We start from the raw sequence: 19,460 nt of genomic DNA, 5'->3' as shown, positions 1-19,460 counted from the left end.
TTTGTTTAGACAGTTGGAGTGTAAACAGTCTATTGGATTCTTTCTTGGATTCTTCTCTCTACTTATATATCTTTTTCACTGTTTAATTAAAGTAAGATTGTTGACCCCCTTGAAGCTGTCTTTCCTTTAGAAAAGCAGATCAAGGAACCTGTGCTTGCAGCCCTCCTGCGTGCTGGTGTTATTGGTCTTACACCTCCACAGCAGCTGCAAGCAGCATTAACCTATACTCTCTCTCTCTCTCTCTCTCTCTCTCTCTCTCTCTCTCTCTCTCTCTCCCCCCTCCCTCCCTCCCTCCTTTCTCTCTCTCTTTCTCTCTTGATTCTTAGGTTCTTAACTATGTGTTAAGTGACTTTGACAGGTTGACTGTTAATGGATGTGTAAGGGAAGTGGCAGGTCTTCTAAAAAGATTCTTCCCTGGGTTTGGGGGAACGGGCCTGCCAATAGAGGGACATTTCTGGTACCAAAGCTTCTAACACAGACCTATGTTAAGACCTGTGCATTCTGGGGGAAACACCATTCAGAGACACATGGAGTTGTCTCTATTCAGAATCCCCTCACAACAGTAAAATTCCTCAGTAGGTATCTCTACTTACCTCCTAACACTTACTGGCAAACTCAATGGACAGTGGACAGTATGAGTAAGAGGAGGACTGAGGAAAATAAAAATGGTTTGGCTTTTAAAGATTAGCAAGTGTGAGAAGCGAAGATTCCACAGGTAGTGTAATCTAAGCTGGCTGGGAGTGCTCCCATCTAAACTGGTCTTCCAGCTTTGGCCTCTCAACCACACCCTGAACAGAGTGGTACTACTCTAGAGATAGAGATTGAGCAACTTTATTGTCCCATATGACATGGATTTCTCATGGGAACTCAGGGCATACTAGATATTTCCCAGCAGCTCAGCTTCCCAGGGATCATTCAAAGCTTTTTCTGATTTTCTACTCCCTTCTTGCCAGGAAGCTCTTTTCTTTCCAATTATTTCATAACCCTCCCACCCCTAGCCCCCTACCAATGATCATGAATCCATAGAGGTACCATATTTGATATGGCATTGCAGGTCCACCCATACTATTCATTTTGAGCATGGGTGTCATCCCATACTATTAAATGTGGGCCTTGCTTAGGGAGAGGCACAAAAAGAGAGTTCATGCAAGTAGGTTCCCTAACAAAATCTTTATTTTTTTTTAATAATTATTTTTAGCTTTCAACATTCGCTTCTATAAGATTTTGACTTTCAGACTGTCTCACCCTCCTTTTCCTCTCCCTTCCCCAAGACGGTGTGCAGTCTGATATAGGCTCTACTTATGTATTCATAGTAAATATATTTTTACATTCGTCATGATGTAAAGAATTAGAATCAATGGGAAGAACCACAAGAAAGAAAAAAACAAAACAACAAAAGAAAAGGAGAGCAAATAGTGTGCTTCCACCCCCACTCAGACTCCAAAGTTCTTTCCCTGGATGTGGAGAACATTTTCCATCATGAGTCTTTTGGAGTTGCCTGACAAAATCTTTATGCAGAATTCCCTTTTCTAGGCATCTTTCAATGATCTCTGTTGCTTCTCTAAGGGCAGCTAGGTGGCGCCATAGTGTGCTCAATGCCAGGCTGGGTCAAAAAAGACCTAAATTCAAATGTGACCCGAGATAGACATTTATTAGCTGTGTGACCCTGGGCAAGTCATTTAATCTCTGTCAGCCTCAGTTTCTTCATCTGTAAAATGGGGATAATAATAGCACTCACCTTATAAGGTTGTTGTGAGGATAAAATGAGATATTTGTAAAGCACTTAGCCCAGTGCCGGGCAAAATGGTAGACACTATAGAAATACTTGCTTCCTTCCACTCTTCTCTTTCATTCAATCAGCAACAATCTGTGGTGTAGTCAAAGTTAGATTAGTTTCCATTCATTGGTATCTCGGACATAATATTTCTGCAGTAGTATAGGCCTAAAAATAGGTTTAAAAGGACTAGTGTAAATACCCTTAAGGGGACTTGTAATTCATATCATTTCTAGTGGACATAGTCAAGCCTGACGCTCTTCTACCTTTTAGGTATATAATATATGTTCTATCCTAAGCCTGGCACATGTGCAGAACTCTCTATGGTAGTTATAGAGTGGCTAATCCTTATGACACATTTCACTACCAAAGATATCTGCAGCTGTGTGTCCTGATATTTTAACTACAGGACCCTAGGATTAAAAAAAAAAAGACTTTGATGTCTTGGAAGAAAAAGGCTCCCATTTTAGTCATAGCACATGTATAAATAATTACACACCAGGGATCAGAGAACCATTATTTCCATTGAGGCTGATTATGTAGGTTCTGAGAAAGAATGTGTTTAGGCCTATGATATATAGCCCATTCTATCTCCAAACACTTGCACATCAAATCCTGGAGTCCAACCAGGATTATTCACTCCAGCTGGTGGAACCATTGCAATCTGTGGGCAGTTTCTAGTTCCAAAATGCACTTGGAAAGGTCAACCCATCTGTCGGGGTATGGTGCATGCTGTCTGTTTGCCTGCATAACATTATGCTATGGTTTTAGGAGACTTGTTGGGGAGGAAACACATTCAAAGTTGGGATTCAAGTGGCCAGATTATATACCCTATGAATGGGCTTGTCTGAGAGCAAGAATCCATTCTAGACATATAAGGGAGCATTCTTAGTCAGACCTCGATATGGTGGAAAAATTCTCAAGGTCCCTTATAGTTACCAGGCATGGGCAAAGGTCAGGTGGGAGAGTTTCTTTACTGGGCCCACAAACTGGTAGAAGGGCCTAAAAGATTTAAGAGAATGACTCAAAGCTCCAGCAGTAGGTCAAGAGTTCATCCAATTAAAAGTTGCAAACTTTATCTGCTTTAGAGTTAACAGTGGAAAAGTACAAATTGTCTGTTTTTTCTCTATACCTCTATGGGCATTAGTACCATTTAGCCTAAATAACTCCATATTATGGAGCCTTATCATTATAAAAATGGCATTAAACTACAAAATTTATAATTATCAACAACAGATACACTACTAAGCCCTGAGGAGTACAAATAAAGGCAAAAGACAATCTGGGCTCTTGAATTCACAATCTAATGGGGAAGACAATGTGGAAACAACTAAGTACATGTACAGGAAAAATAGGAAATAATTAAGAAAGAAAGCACTAGAAGTAAGAGGGATAAGGTTTCCTGTAAAATACAGAATTTTGACTGGGATTTGAAAAGAAAACAGAGAAGCCAAGAGACAGAGAAGAGGAGGGAAAGAATTCCAGGGATGAGGGGGAGTCAGTAAAAAATGCCGAGAATCAGAAGATGTAAGCCAGTATCATTAGATCAGAGATTACACATAGGAGTTTAAGGTATAAGAAAACTGGGAAAGTGTGTGTTGGGGGTATGTAGGTTAGAAAAGTAAAGTCAAACAGAAGATTTTATATTTGATCTTGGAGATGATAAGGAACTGTTGGAGTTTATTGAGTAGGGGGAGTGGCATGGTCAGACCTACACTTTAGTGGGTAAGAAGGTGAACTGGAAGGAAGAGAGACTTGTGTCAGGGTGGCTATTGGACTAGTTTAGGCTTGAGGAAAGGGCACGCAGCATGGTGCTGGCAGTTTCAGAGGAAAGGGGAGTATTCAAGAAATATTTCAAAGGTGAAGTCCAAGGTGAAGTCCAAAAGTGAAGCTAGGCAACTGACTGGATGTGGGGAGTGAGAGATAGTAAAGAATTGAGGATGATTCCTGGATTGGTAGTCTTAGGTACTGGGAAGATGCTGAGGCTACTTGATTTAGGCCTTTAAATCCAAAATCACTTTGGCTTCTCTTGAATGGTCAATAATAGCCCCAAAGTCCAAGCCTCTGAGGCTCATTGTTTAGGCTTTGATGGCTTAGAATGAGTATAAATAGCAGTTGTTTTCTGGGAGGGGGAAGACCTCAATGTTTCTGGCCATTAAATTTATTAGTATGTCATCCCAAAAAGGAATTAGGGATGAAATGGGGTTTGTAACCTCTATGTCCATTTAGCTCTTGTGGGGTTTCTTTGGCAGATCCTTTGGAAATGGGTTTAGGGAGACACACATCACTAGAGAGTTTAAACTGGAGGCATAAGGAATTTCTAACCCTAAATCAGAGAGTTGTATAACAGATTTCAATTTGACCCCAGAAACACGGAGTTCAAAAAAATAGATTTGTTCTTAGCCTGAGGCACTCTGTCTTTTATTTTACTGTCTGGTATGTTAACTCATAGTCTTTTTATGACTAGAGAGTAGGTATCATGGAGAGAGATCTTGTCTTTGTACCATAGCAGACAGCATCCAAGCTGGTCACCAGGTAGCCCTGAAGCTATAATGCTCAGAAGCTAATAGCAGAGAGAAGTTCAGTGGTTCAGAGAACAGAAGAGGCACCTAGAAGAGGAAACATGTTAAGCAGTGGGGAGTGGAGGTATGAAACCCAGACAAGAGAAGCATAGAGTGACATGATAACATCTCTGGAGGACACAGGCAGCAGTGCAGCGATGGACATGTGAGTTGCTCTGGAACATCCCCTCACCATGTTGACACTCTTCTCCCATTCAAGAGTTCCTCCTGGCACTTCCATTTTGGAGATTGCCCCAGGTCAGTCACACTTCATTCCCAACTTGGCGGTGCTTCTGATTCTCTGGACTTTGCTACCATGACCCCTACATGACTATTCTTCCGCTTGTCTCTCCACCAAGCTTCGCGTCCCTTTTATGCATTGTCTTACCCAATCAGAACATATTCTGCTTGAGGGCAAGGATTTTCTCTTTGCTTGTATTTGCATTTCCAGAACTTAGCACAATGACCGGTATATGTGTTTAATAAATACTTACCCTGGCTATATGCGTCCCCCAGATATATGTTCTCTACATACATTTCCTGGCAACACTTATTTTGTATACCCTCTTCTTGCTTTATGGGTTATCTGCTTTTGCCATTGTATTTATTATGCTGCTTGCTTTTTGCTTTGAACAAATATGTCCTATGATTGGCCGGTTAAAAACCAACACACTGGTAGAGTGTTGGCTCACAAGGTGAGTCAGCCCAGATTTTTTTCCATGAGAAGGGCTACATCAAGAAGAGGTCATTCAGCCTTTGGTGGAAGACTTCCATTGACTGATCAACTCACTACAAATTACTCACATTCTGCTTAAATTGTTACAGAGTTTTTCTTTATATCAAGTCAAAGTTGTCTCTGCAGAGACCTCCTACTTCTTCCTTTTGGTGGCCAACCAAAATAAGTTTAATATCTCTTCCTTGAGACACCATTTCTCATACTTCCAATATTTAATGGTGGCTATCATGTTCTTCTGAGTCTTTTCTTCTCCAGGATAAACATCTCCAGTTCCTTTAGTCCATCCTTATCTATTATAGCAGAGACTCAAAGCCCTTCCATATTTTGGTTACTGTCTGCTTAAAGTTCTCTAGCTTCCTGTTCATCCAACACTAAACACAATATTCTAGATGTAGTATGACCTGGATAGAATCCAGTGAGATGGTCATTTTCTTTTTCCTGGAAGCTGTGCCTCTCTTGATTAAATCCAAGATTGGATCAGCCTTTTTGACTGCTACATCACACTGATGACCCAGAAGAGACATGTAGTCCATAAACACCTAGGCCTTGTCAGGTAAACCACTCCCTAGCTGTCCTTCTCCAATCTTGTACTTGGGAAGTTGATTTCTTGACTTAAAGTATAAAATCACACATCTAATCTCATTAAATGTCACCTTATTTCATGCAGCCCAATGTTCTGGCCCTTAGTGATCTTTTTGGGCTTTGACTCTGTTTTCTAGTGTATTTACTATCTTTTCAAGCACGGCACCTTCTGCAGACTTTATAAACTTTTCATCTATGCTTTTTCCTCCCAAGGAATTGCTACAAATGTTTTATTGCACAGGGTCATATATGTACCTCAAAGACATTAGACTTTTGCTGCTCTTTGAATCTAGACATTCTAGTAATTATGAATCTACTTAATTAAATTATCTAGTTCACATCTGTCCTTTTCCTTGAGAATAGTATGGGATACCTTATCAGATGCTTTGATAAAATCAAAATAAGCATAGATAGATAGATAGATGATAGAGATAGATAAATAAACAAACAAATCAATCGATAGAGATAGAATTGAGATATCTAGTCTGCTCATCTGTTTCCCCGATAATAAGACACTGTCTTATTAATTTTTTTGGAAAGAAAAACACCAGAGGGCTTATTTTCAAGGGAGGGCTTATGTTGTCCTGCCTCAGCTCTCCTCTGCGGCACTGCTCTCAATGGCGCCAGCAAGCAAATCACTGGGGAAGAACAGGATGACGCATTCACTGCTGCAGCTCTGATTGGATGCAGCTCGGAGTGCGGCGTGCGTTTCATGGGGGTGAGGGGACAGTGCATACAGAGGGTACCGTAATGTAGCGTATAGCGCAGGGGATCACCTTCACTACAGTAGCAATCTCAATAGGGCTTATTTTCAGGGGAGGGCTTATTTTAGAGGAATCTTACACAGTAAGGGGAGGGCTTATTTTTGGGATAGGTCTTATTATCGGGGAAACACGGTAGTCCTATCAAATAAAGGAAATAACATTAGTTGGAAAAGACCTATTTTTGATAGAGTCAAGTTGCTTTTCCATGATTATTATTTCCTTTTCTAGATGTTCTTTTACTATGTCTTTAATAATTTTTCTTCAATTGTGTCAGGAATTGAAATTAAGTTCACTGGTCTGTGGGTTGCAGATTCCAATTTCTCCCACCTCTCCCTATTAATTCCCAATCTACTTCTCAGTTTAAAAGAAATTGTGCCATTAGCCTTTCTCCAGTCCTGAGTGCCCCCTTTTTCTTCAGGATCGTTTCAAGCATCACTGACACACCTATTTTTTCAGTGCCCAAGTTTTGGTTCATCTGGGACATGTGATATGAACTTGACAAAGGCAGCTTTCTTGCTATCTTATTTATTTTGGTTATTGTTTCCCAAGTAACCATTCTGGTCCTGTCTTTTCCAGTCCAAAGGTCATTTTCCTCAGCAGAGAAAATAGGAGCAAAATTACAATTAGGTAGTTTTGTCTTCTCTTTGATGGTCAGTTATCATTATCCTACCTATCAGAGTCTATTTGTGTTTTTATACCTCTTTCTCTGATAAAATGATAATAACTAACATTTATATAATACTTACTATAGGCACTGTGCTAAATGCTTTACAAGTAATATCAAATTCAATTCTCACAACAATCCAGGGAATAGGTGCTATTATTATCCCCATTTTATAAATGGAAAACTGAGACAGACAAAGGCAAAGTGACTTGCCCAGGGTCACACAGCTAATAAATGTCTGAGGTTGGATTTGAACTCAGGAATCCCTGACTCCAGTCCCAGTGCTCGGCACACTGTACCTCTTAGGTGAACAAGAAAACAAACCAGATACTCTTTTTTCTTTCCTTGTCATCCTTAACTCATCGTGAGCTTTAGAATTATTCATGTATATAGGCAATTTTCTCCATTTTCCCCCATTTTTTCTTTTTTTTTTTTCCCTTTTATGGTGGTGGTTGTGGTAGGAATCAGATCATTTCCCTTTCTCCCCCTTTTCTTTTTCCCACAGTCTTTCAAAGATTGTGATAGTGGATGAGCAGATACATACTTGGTTATAGTGTGTCTGGGCCTGGTGATTTGAATTCATCCAAGGCAGCAAGTAACTCTCTTATTAACTCCTTACTTATCTTGAATTACCTTGGAATTGATTCTGCATTAGCCATTTTCAATCCTGTGTTTTTGTTTTTTGTTTGCTTTTTGAAAGGGCAATTGGAGTGAGGTGACTTTCCCAAGGTCACACAATGGGTTAAATGTCTGAGGTTGGATTTGAAATCAACTTCTAACTCCAAGGCCGGTGCTCTATTCACAGCACCACCTAGCCGCCCCTATCCTGACATTTTTTGACCAAAGACCATTCTAGCAGGCAGAGTAAGTAAAGAAATCAGAGCTGGGAAATTTTGACTTCTCTTTGTCCCTCACTGTCATGACCCCATCCACCCTGAGCAGTAATCCCAGTCTGAGCAGGGATTTCATTCTGAGCAGTGATTTTACCCTGAGCAATGATCCTACTCTGAACAATGGTCCCATTCTGAGTAGTGACCATACCCTAAGCAATGATCCTATCCTAACAGTGATACCAACATGAGCAGCGATCCTACTCTGAGGAGTGATCCCCAGCTGAGCAGTAACCCCGACCTGAGCAGTAACTCGGATCTGAGCAGGAATTGACGGGAATGAATCCATTCATTACTTTGATCTTCCTTTCCCCCTCAATATGTCTAAGACTATGCACACTTCTTGGTCTCCTAATTCTTCTTCCCCAATTCCAACTAGTCCTTTTTGTTTTCCTTGTTTTTTTTTTTTAATTTCACGAGCATGTTTATTTGAAGTTTTTGAATTCCTGACATTATTCCTTTAATTCCACTCCTGCTTTTAAAATTATCATGAGCAATCCACAAACTTGAGTTTTTCTCCAAAGAACAGAAAGGAACACAAGAAATTGTGAATCATCACTCTGTGTATCTTTTGAAAAAATTATATTTCAAATTTAACATTGTAATTCTAACACTGTCCTGCTTTTCAGTATCCCCTTCTAAAATTCCTTCTGCTCTCTTCTGTATATTTTTAAATGATTCTTTGATAATACTCTTTTTTCCCTTTATTTGGTCTTGCTATCACTGCCTCCTGCAACATCCTTCCCAAATAAATCCTCCCTTATAACAAATAAGTATAATTAAGCAAAAATAAATCCATACATTGATTGTGTTTGAAAATTTATGTCCCACTTCCCACTTCTAGCTTATTACCTTTCTGCCAAAGAGGTGGGAAGCATTCTTGGCACTATTCTTACAAGATTGTGATAATCTTTTATATTCTTATATTGATCTTCTGTTATATACTTTTGTTTCTATCTTCTGGACTAGCTTTAACAAGTCTTTTCTGGTCAATGAGTTCCCTGTAATCCACATTTGTATCTTTAGAAAAATATCCCCATTTTTTTTCTCAGCAGAATTGTTTTTCTTTATGTCTTCAGTATCATTCTTGAGGGTTTCCTATTTTTCCTGGGATGATTTTACCTGAAATTAAAGATAATAATGATGATGATAATAAATGAGTTATATAGCATTCTCTCTCTCTCCCCCTTTCTCTCTTTCCCCCTTTGTCTCTCCTCCTTTGTCTCTCTCTCTTTCTCCCCCTTTCCCTCTCTTCCCCCTTTGTCTCTCTCTCTGTCTCCCTTTGTCTTTCTCTCTTTCTCTCTCTCTGACTCTCTGTCTCTGTCTCTCTGTCTCTGTCTGTCTCTCTCTCTGTGTCTCTCTCTCTGTGTCTCTCTGTCTCTGCCTCTGTCTCTCTCTCCCTCCCCACCCTCCATATCTCTATCTAACTATCCAACCTCATTTGATTCTCACAACAGCTAGGTACTATTTATTGCCAGGTTAATTTTACAAATAAGAAAACTGAGGCTGTATTACTTTAGACCATGTAATGGGAATGCAAATTTAAAGATCTTCCCTGCCCCTAGGCTAAAGTGCACCTGAAACATGGGGGTGGGAGGCTTGTTTTTCAGTAGATACTTCTTGATTGGCCAGTGAGTCAATAAGGTTGTTACATTCTCTGAGCCAGGAGAAGGCTATATAAGTCCTGATGTATAGCTTTGTTTTGGGGCTCACTTTGAGAAGTGTTCTGTGATTTGATGTGGATTCTGGGAAGCCGTTGTCCAGAGCGTAGTCGGCAAGGAGTACAAAGCATAGTGCCTCTATTTGTTCCAGGATCCATGGCCATTTAGATTGAGATTGTAAGGCCAAGGATCCTGGAGGGGTGGAATGTGATAGTAATGGCAATTAAAGATTCCCCTGTATTGGCTTGGTTTTCAAACTGATTGTATTAAAACCCAGAGCTTGTTAATCCCACCTGTGGGATGGACTTGTTGATGTAAAAAGAGAGTCCTGAACTGGGAGGAGCTGGTGACATAGATTTGGAGAGACAAGAGAGAGGCAGAAGAATTTTTTGGAAGCAGCACCTCGTGGAGGCAGAGAGAGACTGAATGGATTGCTGAGGGCCACTTTGAATTGCCCTGGACTTTTGAGACCTGCCCCCTGAGCTGCCAAGGACTGAGGAGACATGGCTGTTTTGCTGGTACTTTGTCTGTCTGTTTTGATGTTGTTTTGCCAGATTTGTCCACTGGTGAAAGACAGTCCTGTTGTTGAAGAAGTCCTGGAACCTGGCTTTTGGTTAAGAAGCCCTGAGACTGTCCTGCAGACAGAGAGTGAATACTGTCCACTGGTGAGGGACAGTGCTGTTGTTGCAGGGGTCTGGAGACTGTCCTGCAGACAGAGTGAATACTGTCCACTGGTGAAGGACAGTGCTGTTGTTGCAGGGGCCTGGGAACCTTTCTGTTGGTTCAGAAGCCCTGAAGAAGGATTTTCTTGTTGTATGTTTACAGAATTCCTGGGAGAGGGTTTTGCTAATGTTTTCAGGGGTTCTAGGACTGTTCTACAGACAGAGGATGAATTAATGAAGAGACTGGCAATGTATCTTGTGGCCTTGCTAAGCCTTGTCTCCCCAGGAACTAAGATTGCTGAGAACTTGCCTTGTGTCAAGATGAAGAAAAGACCTCCATTTGGGTATTAAGTGCTGTGCTTAAACTTGATGTAACTCTGGGGTAGATTCAATTGTGATCCAGGGGTGGGGAACTTTTGACCTTTTTGTGTTCTATGGTTGAACAAATGAATGTACTTTACTTAGATTGGAAACTAATCTCCATTTGAGAAGAGGGGCTTTGTGGTTGACTAAATGAAGGTACAGCCTAGGGGTGGAGTAGTATTTAGAACAGGGACTTTGTAATTGATTGAATGATTGGAAGGTCTTGGGGTGGGGTAGTCCTTGGAGATTATTTAATCACACTTAGTAAATGCTGTATTTTGAATGATGTCATGTTTTGATCTTCTCTGTTCTTACTTTGTCACTGAATAAAATGGAGAGCACCTATGCTGGTATTTGGAACCTTGGGAAGTTGCCTTTCCCTGACCTTACATTACAGACCATGAGATCCTACCTATCCTTTTTCTGAATACTTTGAAACCTACTCCTCTCCAAAAGTGATGGTACATGTCGGACTACCCTACTTTCCTTTTCTTTTGTATCACAAAATCTGTGAAGTAAAGGTCCCTTACTAACAAGATTCTCCTCATTTCTACTCCTCTGGTAACCAATTTTTCCTGGTTGCCAAGAATTAGATCCAAATGAGAGTTCCTATCATTGGTGCCTCCCAACATTGAAAGATGAAATTATCTTTATGTTATGTCAAGAAGTTATCACCTGCTCTGCTTTTGACAGAGGGCACTCTAGTGCTGAGTCTAGTAGATGTCCAAGTGGTTTTCAAAGTTCCTAGTCACTACTATTTCATGCCTCTGAGACAAGCCTGCAATCTCTTCCCCTCATATTCTTACATCTGCTTCTTCTGCACCTTGGATTCTCTCTCTCTCTCTCTCTCTCTCTCTCTCTCTCTCTCTCTCTCTCTCTCTCTCTCTCTCTCTCTCTCTCTCTCTCTCTCTCTCTCTCTCTCTCTCTCTCTCTCTCTCTCTCTCTCTCTCTCTCTCCTCTCTCTTCCCTCTTCCCCCTTCACACAATTGATCACACCTTTTCTTATCCTGATGTGTACTAGCTTTCCAAATCTAGGTTTCACTGCAATGTTTCTCAAACCAGTGATACCCATATTGGTCATGTATCAAGAAGGTGACTGCCTCAAAATGAGAACTATTCTGGAGACTTAAGATAGCTTTCTAAAATCAAGAAGAAGGCCCTATTTAGTCTCTTTGGAGCTATTTTCACAAACAAGCAAAATGGAAATAAGATGAACAAATTCTGGTAGGACTTTGGGTCCAGAAAACACTTTTATTTACAAAAAAATATCCAAGGCACAGACTAGAAACAAGCACCATATTTCATCCCATGGATCATGTCATTATGAACAAAAGTATTCTATTTGTAATGAAGAGGGAGGTGGTCAGGCCCAGGAGAAGAGGACTGGTCTGGAAGTTAACAGGTTCTTAGTGCTGGGTTCTTAATCCTGGCTTTGATGCTAATTTGCTCAGCAAATCATTCGATTTCTCCAAGCCCCAATTTCCTACCCTTTGAAAAAAGCACTAGGTGCCCCCTAAGGTCCCTTCTAGCCCATATAGTCTATCCTATTCAAACCTATAGAATTACAATGCTTACTTTTTCCAAAGGTGTGCCTAAAGAAATAATATAGACATTGTTAAACTACTGTCTAAAGTACATGCATGTTAGTCCTTTTATAAGTTTCTATTGTATAAACATATGTGCTCATAATACAGGATAGTCACAAATTATCACATTCTGTTGCAAACCTTAAAAAAAATCTTTTTTTTTTTTTTTAGGTTTCATGCTACAAACGGGAGGATTTATAACAGCTCAGACAGGGGACTGGTACAGTCACAAAGCTCAGAATTTATCTCTTGGCCGAGGGCTCTTGTCCTGAGCTCATCCTTGGCTTGTCTTTCTTCCCCTCATTTCACTTTGGGAATGCAGCTACTACAAACCCCTCAAAAGGAGAGCCGCAGCTCAAACAAGGCACTGATGTAGTCCCCGTTCTCGGGGTCCAGCTTCAGGGCTCTCTCATAGCACTCGATGGCTTGTCTCTTTTGTCCCTTTAGCTTGTGAATGAAACCCAGGGCCCCCCAACTCTTGACGTCAACCGCATTCTCATAAAGTCGCCTGGTGGCCAATCTCTGCAGAGCGCTAATCAGTTTGGAGGTGATAGAAGATTCCACTTTGATCTTGACGCCTTCCAGATAATGGTGCATAGCGGCATCCTCAGACTTCCTGTGAGTCTCCTGAAAGCGGCCGTAATGGAAATGGACCTGTTGCTTGTTTTCATCCGTCACGTGCTGCAGGTGAAGGGCTTTCTGAAATACGTCTTCGGCCTTTTCGTACTGACCCGCCTCTGCGTACATGTTGGCTAGGTCTGTGTAGGCAAACACAAACATGGAATTCTGCTCCATGGCCGCTCGGAAATGAAATATGGCAGACTGAATCAGCTCCCGCTTCTCTTTCTCTTTTTCCCTGGGCCGTTTTTTGGTCGACTGTTTGACGAGGATCATCAGGACTTTGTAGCAAACCCCTATCTGGTGATGCAAGAAAGCAGAAGTAGGTGTTGCTTGCAAGGCGATTTTTAGGAGCTGGAGGGCTTTACTGGGGGAGTTTTGTCTCCGGTAAAATTTGGCTGCATAGCGAAGGACATAAGGCTGTGAGGACATCTTCTCCAAAGCCTCCCGAATGTACCGTTCTCCTTCTGCTTCTTGTTTCAGGTCTTGCAGCTTCAGGGCGAGTAGGGCCATGACAAACGTGTTGTCGGGATTCAGTTCCACTGCTCTCCGGAGAGGGTCCAGGGACGATACCCTTTGACAAGAATATTCCTTATCGTCCAGACGATAGGCCGCGATGGCAAAGCCAGAGTTAAACTCGGGATTGTCGGGTTCTATTTTCAGGGCCTTCTCAAAACATGCCTTGGCCCTTTCATAATATTTCCTTCCACACTTTAGCAGAGCCCACCCTTCCTCGCAGTAAACCTCGGGGCATTCTATCTTATAGCGGGAGGAATTTGGAAGCTTCCTGTAGCCTTTTTGCACCTTGTCTGCATAATACTGAGCTTTGGGGAATCTTTCCATGTAATAATACACCCAAGCAAAATTTCCCCAGGTAACAAGGCTTCTTATTTCCACTTGGTCAGCATGTTCCACCTGGATCCTTTCTTCTGCATGTTTTAAGCATCTCAGGGCCTCCTCATTTTGACCTTTCAGATGTTTTACATAGGCCAATAGGTTATAAAGGGTGACTTTGGATTTCATATCTAGGAATTCAATCTGGTCAATTATTGTGTCTTCCAGATTAAGTAGATCAATATCTTCCTTCAGTAAGTTCCATGTAAAGTGGCATTTCAGCTGCCTCAGGATAATTTTTAAGGAATTCCTAGGCATTTGACTGTAAAAGATAAAATCAATTTCAATTTAGAAGAATCAATGGAAATGACAAGGGATTAATAATTCCCCAAATAGTGAAATCTCTTATTTACAGAATCATGAGTTTCTTTACCCTTCAAATAACACCTTTACCCCTCGGTGTAGACCGGAACTGATACTAATAGGTAGGGTAACTTTCTGCCATTTGATACTTGGAGGAGGAGGAAGGGGAAGAAGAGGAGGAAAAGAAGGAGCAGTAGCAGCAGCAAAAGCAGCAACAGTAGTAGTAGCAGTACCAGTATCAGCAGTACTAGTAATAGTAGTAGAAAGAGGACCTCTGTTCAAATCCCACAAGGTCTATGATCTAGGTTAAGTTCCTTCACCTGGACCTATGTTTCTTCAACCATAATAAAATGACTTCTAGTAAGAGTACCCATGTCACAGGATTGCTGTGAGACTCAAATAAGATGATGTAGTTAAAGTGCTTCACAAACCTTAAAACCCAACCTAGGTGCGATTTACTATTATTTCATTCAATCTGTGCTTATGTCACAAATGCACAGGAAATCTGAGAAACAGAGGCTGCTTTGCAAGCTACTAATGAGTGCTTTCAGGTTTTGGTAGACAAGTTTTTTAGAATTTCCCGATGGCAATTATGTAAAAAGGGATGAGAAGAGGCTTAAACAGAGGAGGGATTTGTAATAATCTGCCCTTTAAAAAAGGATCTCTCAGTTGCTTAGAATGGAGAAAATAGCTATAATGATTCATTTACACAAGATGTAGGCATTCCATGCAGATTAATATGTTTCATCACATGGAAGGAGTGTGTTGGCTCTGGAATCAAAGGGTAAGGGTTCAAATTTCAGCCTTGCCACTTACTGTGTGACCTTGGGGAAGTTACTTAGCCAGTCTTAGTTACTTACCCTGGAGAAGTTACCTAGGCCCATTTTTCTCATCAGAAAAGAAGAAAATTGGACCATATGGCTTCTCATGTGCCTTTTAGCTCTATATTTCTGATTCCAAGTAAATATGATTGTTCAGCATAGTTTTAACAAAAATAGCCCAAATACATGGCTCTTCTTCCCAGTGACCTAATTAGACTACCCAGTTACAGTGATAACCTGAAGGTATGAAAAAAGGTTAGTGTTGTAATCAAATAAAACTTGCAACACAATTAATGACACATTTATGGATGCAAATTGTGGTTGAGTGATATGGTAATTATGCACAGACTGCTAAACTCTTCAAGTAAACAACAGCAATGCTACTACTTTCATTCAGTCAAACAAGTATTTCTGGGGTCAGCTAAATGAGGAGGACTGTAGCTAGTATAAAAGCCTATGTGATGGACAAACTATTTCTTCCTGGACTCCAATGTTTTACTAATGTAAAATGAGGGGAATCAGACCACATGATTTCCATGATTCTATGATAAAGGTCCTTCTAAGGACCCTTTGATATGTAATTTAAGGAGTCTTAACAATCTGTTTCTCTAGCAGGGTATGCAGCTAGCCCAGATAGTTTAAGAACTCCTCCATGACAGGTGCACCTGTCCCTAGGTATCAGGAACAAGGACAGGATCCCAGAGCCATTTAGCTTAAGGCAGAGTTGCACCTGCTGAGTGTGGGGGTGAGGAGAAAAGGCATGGGGACAAAATTAGGGGTAGCTTTACATATAGAAAGTATAAGTCAAATGGTAATTTAAGAGAAAACGGAAGGCCCTAATTCCAAACTTTTATATACATGCATGTACACATGTATACACATACCCATATGTGCACATACACATGTGCATGTATATTTATACATATATACATGCATGTATGTGTGTACACAAAATTTATTATATAACTATATAGATATATAATGTATATATGAATGGATGGATGTACATCTCCTCCATGAGACCTAAAATTATGCCAATTAAAAATTAATGTGGGTTAACAAACCAGCCCTTCTGAGAGGAGGGGTGGGGATGGTTGATGTCATTCCCATCAGGCTGAATAATTCACTGCCTTTACTCAACATTTTTAAACAAGTGAAATTGTGTTAAAAAAGATGGACATGAAGGGCAGCCTGATTTAGCTGAAAGAGGAATGGAGGAAGAAGCAAGAGGCCTGGTCTCTACATCTGAAATGAATATTAACTACATGTATGGCTTGGGCAAAGGACATAACCTCTCTGGGTCTCCTTTTTGCTCTCTATAAAGTAGGAGTCCACTAGTGAATTTTAGAGCTGGTAGAGAACACAAGGATTATCTAATTCAATTTCTTCACTTTACAGATGAGGGAACTGAGGGACAGAGAAGGAAAAGGGTTAACTCAATCTCTACCCTGTGAATGGAAAATCAGAGAAAGAAAATAAGCATTTATTAACTGCTTACTGTATGCTAAAATTCTTTACAAATATCTCATTTGATCCCTGAAGCAACTCTGGGAGGTAGGTGCTATTTTCAGCTCCATCTTACAGTTGAAGAAACTGATATAAATAGAAGTTACATGACTTGATCAAGGTCACACAGTATTTGAAGCTGGATTTGAACTCAAGTCTCCCTGCCTTAAGTCCCATCATTCAATCCATTTCACCACTTACTGAGACAGTATTACTCAGGGGGAATGGCTACTAAGAGACCTTTAACCTTTTTGCACCTCCATTTTCTTATTTTTACTAGAAAATCTCTAAGGGACTGTCTGTGCCAGGGAAATTGAGAAGAATATTACTATTGCTTGGTCATCTGTGCAAGTTTATGCATGCCCACTGACTGATGGGCTCTTCTGCTTTCAGGCTTATGTGATCAAAGACTCAGCTATATTGGGGCAGTAGGAATATCTGAGGCCTCCACTCTCCAGTCTAAAGTCACTTACATTTCTGTGCACCTCATAACTATATATGTCACTCAAAATCCACATGCAAGATTGTTCTTTGACTGACTTGCTTCTCTCCTAATGCCAAGCAGAGAGGCTGACCCTGAGATGGGGAAGAGGTAATTTTAGTTCATGAAGGCACCTTGGGGAAGGACAGAATTTAGATTGTCACAGAATCACAGACCTAGACTTAGAAATCCTTAGGGTAGGGACTGTCTTATGCCTCTTTTTGTGTCCCTAGCACTTAGCACAGAACCCAGCACACAATAGGTGCTTAATAAATGTTTATTATGTTGTATTTTGCAGATGAGGCAAAGCCCAGAGAGGCTGAGTGACTTGCACTAGGTCACACAGTAATTGGCCAAGCTGAATTTTTCCTCTTATTTCAGGGTTAGCACTGTGCACTATACCCTTCTCCTTTCATTTGATTAAAAGTGTTGTCACATTCCATGCTTAGTGTAAATTAATGGCAGACCCCTCACTCAGGGCCTGTTACTTCCAGTTCAAAGATATTTCCTTTTCATCACCCTTTTGGGTGAGTGGGTGGGGGGCACTACAAAGGCAGTGGTGACAGGCCATGGAAAAAGGGCAAGGATCCAGAAAAGGGAGACAGTAAGTAGCATATTAACAACAAACTTTACTTGGAAATTTTGTCAGCAATGGGGGTGCTCCCTCCAGTCTAACGGAAAGTGAGAGGGTTAATCATGAAATCACACATGGTAAAAAGAGCTTGAAATAAGGGGATTAAAGGGAGCAAGTAGGTGGGCACCCCCCTAAACGGCCAGTTCACTTGGACAAACTCTTCTGTGGCCCTGGTGACTACAGGAGCCTTTCATAATTCTCACGCAGTTGCAGAAGCATGAATTTGGACTCTGAGCAGTAGCCAAAGTGGTGGAGGGGAGGAGAAGGCAGAAGGAGGGAGAGGAGATAGTGGGGAACAAAAATGCAATCCCCCTTCCCTAGCTATACACTTTCTACTTACAAAGGATCAGGGCTTGGTCTTGGGAGCAAACAGGCAGTGTGGAACTTGGCCCTACACTGCTTACGTGGGCAGGATTTCAACCTCCCTCCTAGCAGTCTCCTGGAACAGGGGAGGAGTGGGGCCGACCTCAGCAGCCACACATAACCAGAACTTTGGTGGGCCTAGTTTACACCTCCTACCCCCTCGGCCAGAACTGGGAACAGTACTTTAGGATGGGTGAAAAGATGGCTGTCTCTATCCTCAAAAGAGAGTAAGCTTGCTCCTCCCCTTTTTCTGTCAAGCCTCACACCCCCTTTTTGTGAACCCCCGGGGCAGCCTTCTCTGGGGCCTTGGGGAAGCAGAACCCGCAGCCACAGAGGATCTGTAGAAAGTCCTCCGCAAACAGCCTGTTGTGCGGGGAGGTGTGTGTGTGTGGGATGGGGTGAGTGTGTGGGAGGGGGGTGCAGAGAAGAGAGGGTAGCGTTTGGGACCGCGGGCTGCAGCCGGAGGCTGCCGTTCCGCCCATTTCAAGGTCTCAGCTCTTTGTCTATGGAGGGAGGAGCTGGGCTGTTAGGGTGGCTGGCTCATCCCCAAACACTGCAAAGGGCTCCAGGCGCACAGTCTTGCTTGCAATCCCATTACCACAAAAGTTAGAAAACCTGAGGCATTTCTTTTGTCATTAAGAAATAAAACAGAGTAGACCTTTTCTTTTTTCACTGGGAAAGCCTTTTTTTTAGACAGCCACCTACTCTAACTCCGAAGTTATAAAAGCAAACCAAAAATCTTATTCAAAGTTTGCAAAAGTGGCATTGTAAATTTCCTGCATCTCTGGGGGTGAGCTCCATTTCTGGCTCTGGCTTTGGATCCCGGGGCTCTCTGGTGTTCTTGCCTCTCCCTCTGACCTTTGAAAGAGCCATGTCCAACTGGTGCGAAATAACCATTCATGCTTCTGCCTGGCATTACTGGAAGCTGGCTAGCTAAAAAGAGCCGCGGTTCGTTCCCGCATCTTACTTGCACAAACGCTTGAATGCCGGGAAAGTTTCATTTGGAAAAGTTGGCAAAGGGACTAAGGAGATTCGGGGAGAGAAGGCAGAGAAAGCCTTTATTTACCTCATGCTGGCTGGGGGTTGTTCTGCAGCCGAAGTAGTCCCGGAGATTTCTTCTCTGTCCTTCTGACAGCTCTTTGTTGCAGTTTCTTAGTTGGGAAAGTTACAAGCTTAATTGTTGGGAGTTTCGTTCTTGTTGTTGTTTTATTTCTTCTTATTATTGTTTCCTTAAAATTGAGCAACGTGGAGAAAAACGGAAACCGGAAAGTGAGACTGCTTCCCAACTGAGCTGGATCCTGTTGTGGGGTGGGAGGAATCTGACGTGAGTGGAGAGCTGTGAGTTGAGGGCTGTCAGAGGCCCTGCTTCTCAGAGGAAACACTCACTTGTTGGAGTAAGCGTTTTGTTGTTAGCTTTTGTAAAAAGCTGATCTATTCCTCCCGAAATTGACAAGTGCTGGATGGAGAAGAGATGTCGAGAGCTGGTAGAGAGCCTGGGGGCTCCAACCAACACGGCTCAGAGAGTTCTCTTTCCACCTTCTGTATCCAAAGGTGATGCCACGGAGACATCCTCTGTGCATTTTATGATTGGAACTGT

General features: G+C 41.7%; 1 protein-coding gene and 1 long non-coding RNA gene across 2 annotated transcripts in view; one reads left to right on the top strand and one right to left on the bottom strand.

Annotated features, from left to right (window-relative positions):
- LOC138169597 (uncharacterized) overlaps positions 1-12,447 on the top strand; it is a 15,053-nt gene extending 2,606 nt beyond the window's left edge. The window contains exon 2 of the long non-coding RNA XR_011170398.1: positions 12,415-12,447. This is a non-coding gene — a long non-coding RNA (uncharacterized lncRNA). The remainder of the gene's footprint in view (positions 1-12,414) is intronic.
- LOC138169596 (interferon-induced protein with tetratricopeptide repeats 5-like) lies at positions 11,889-19,460 on the bottom strand. The gene is made up of 2 exons (XM_069099184.1): positions 18,930-19,460; positions 11,889-14,017 (listed from the first exon to the last, which is right to left on the bottom strand). The coding sequence occupies exons 1-2, from the start codon at positions 18,932-18,934 to the stop codon at positions 12,580-12,582; spliced, it is 1,443 nt and encodes a 480-aa protein (XP_068955285.1). The 5' UTR covers positions 18,935-19,460; the 3' UTR covers positions 11,889-12,579.

This window comes from Petaurus breviceps, unplaced genomic scaffold (assembly GCF_028583685.1).
Source record: "Petaurus breviceps papuanus isolate PSGF00001 unplaced genomic scaffold, PetGlider_PUasm1.0 37, whole genome shotgun sequence".
NCBI classification, from domain to species: domain Eukaryota; kingdom Metazoa; phylum Chordata; class Mammalia; order Diprotodontia; family Petauridae; genus Petaurus; species Petaurus breviceps.
The sequence above is the reverse complement of the archived record's forward strand: the minus strand, read 5'-3'. Positions and strand labels throughout refer to the sequence as shown.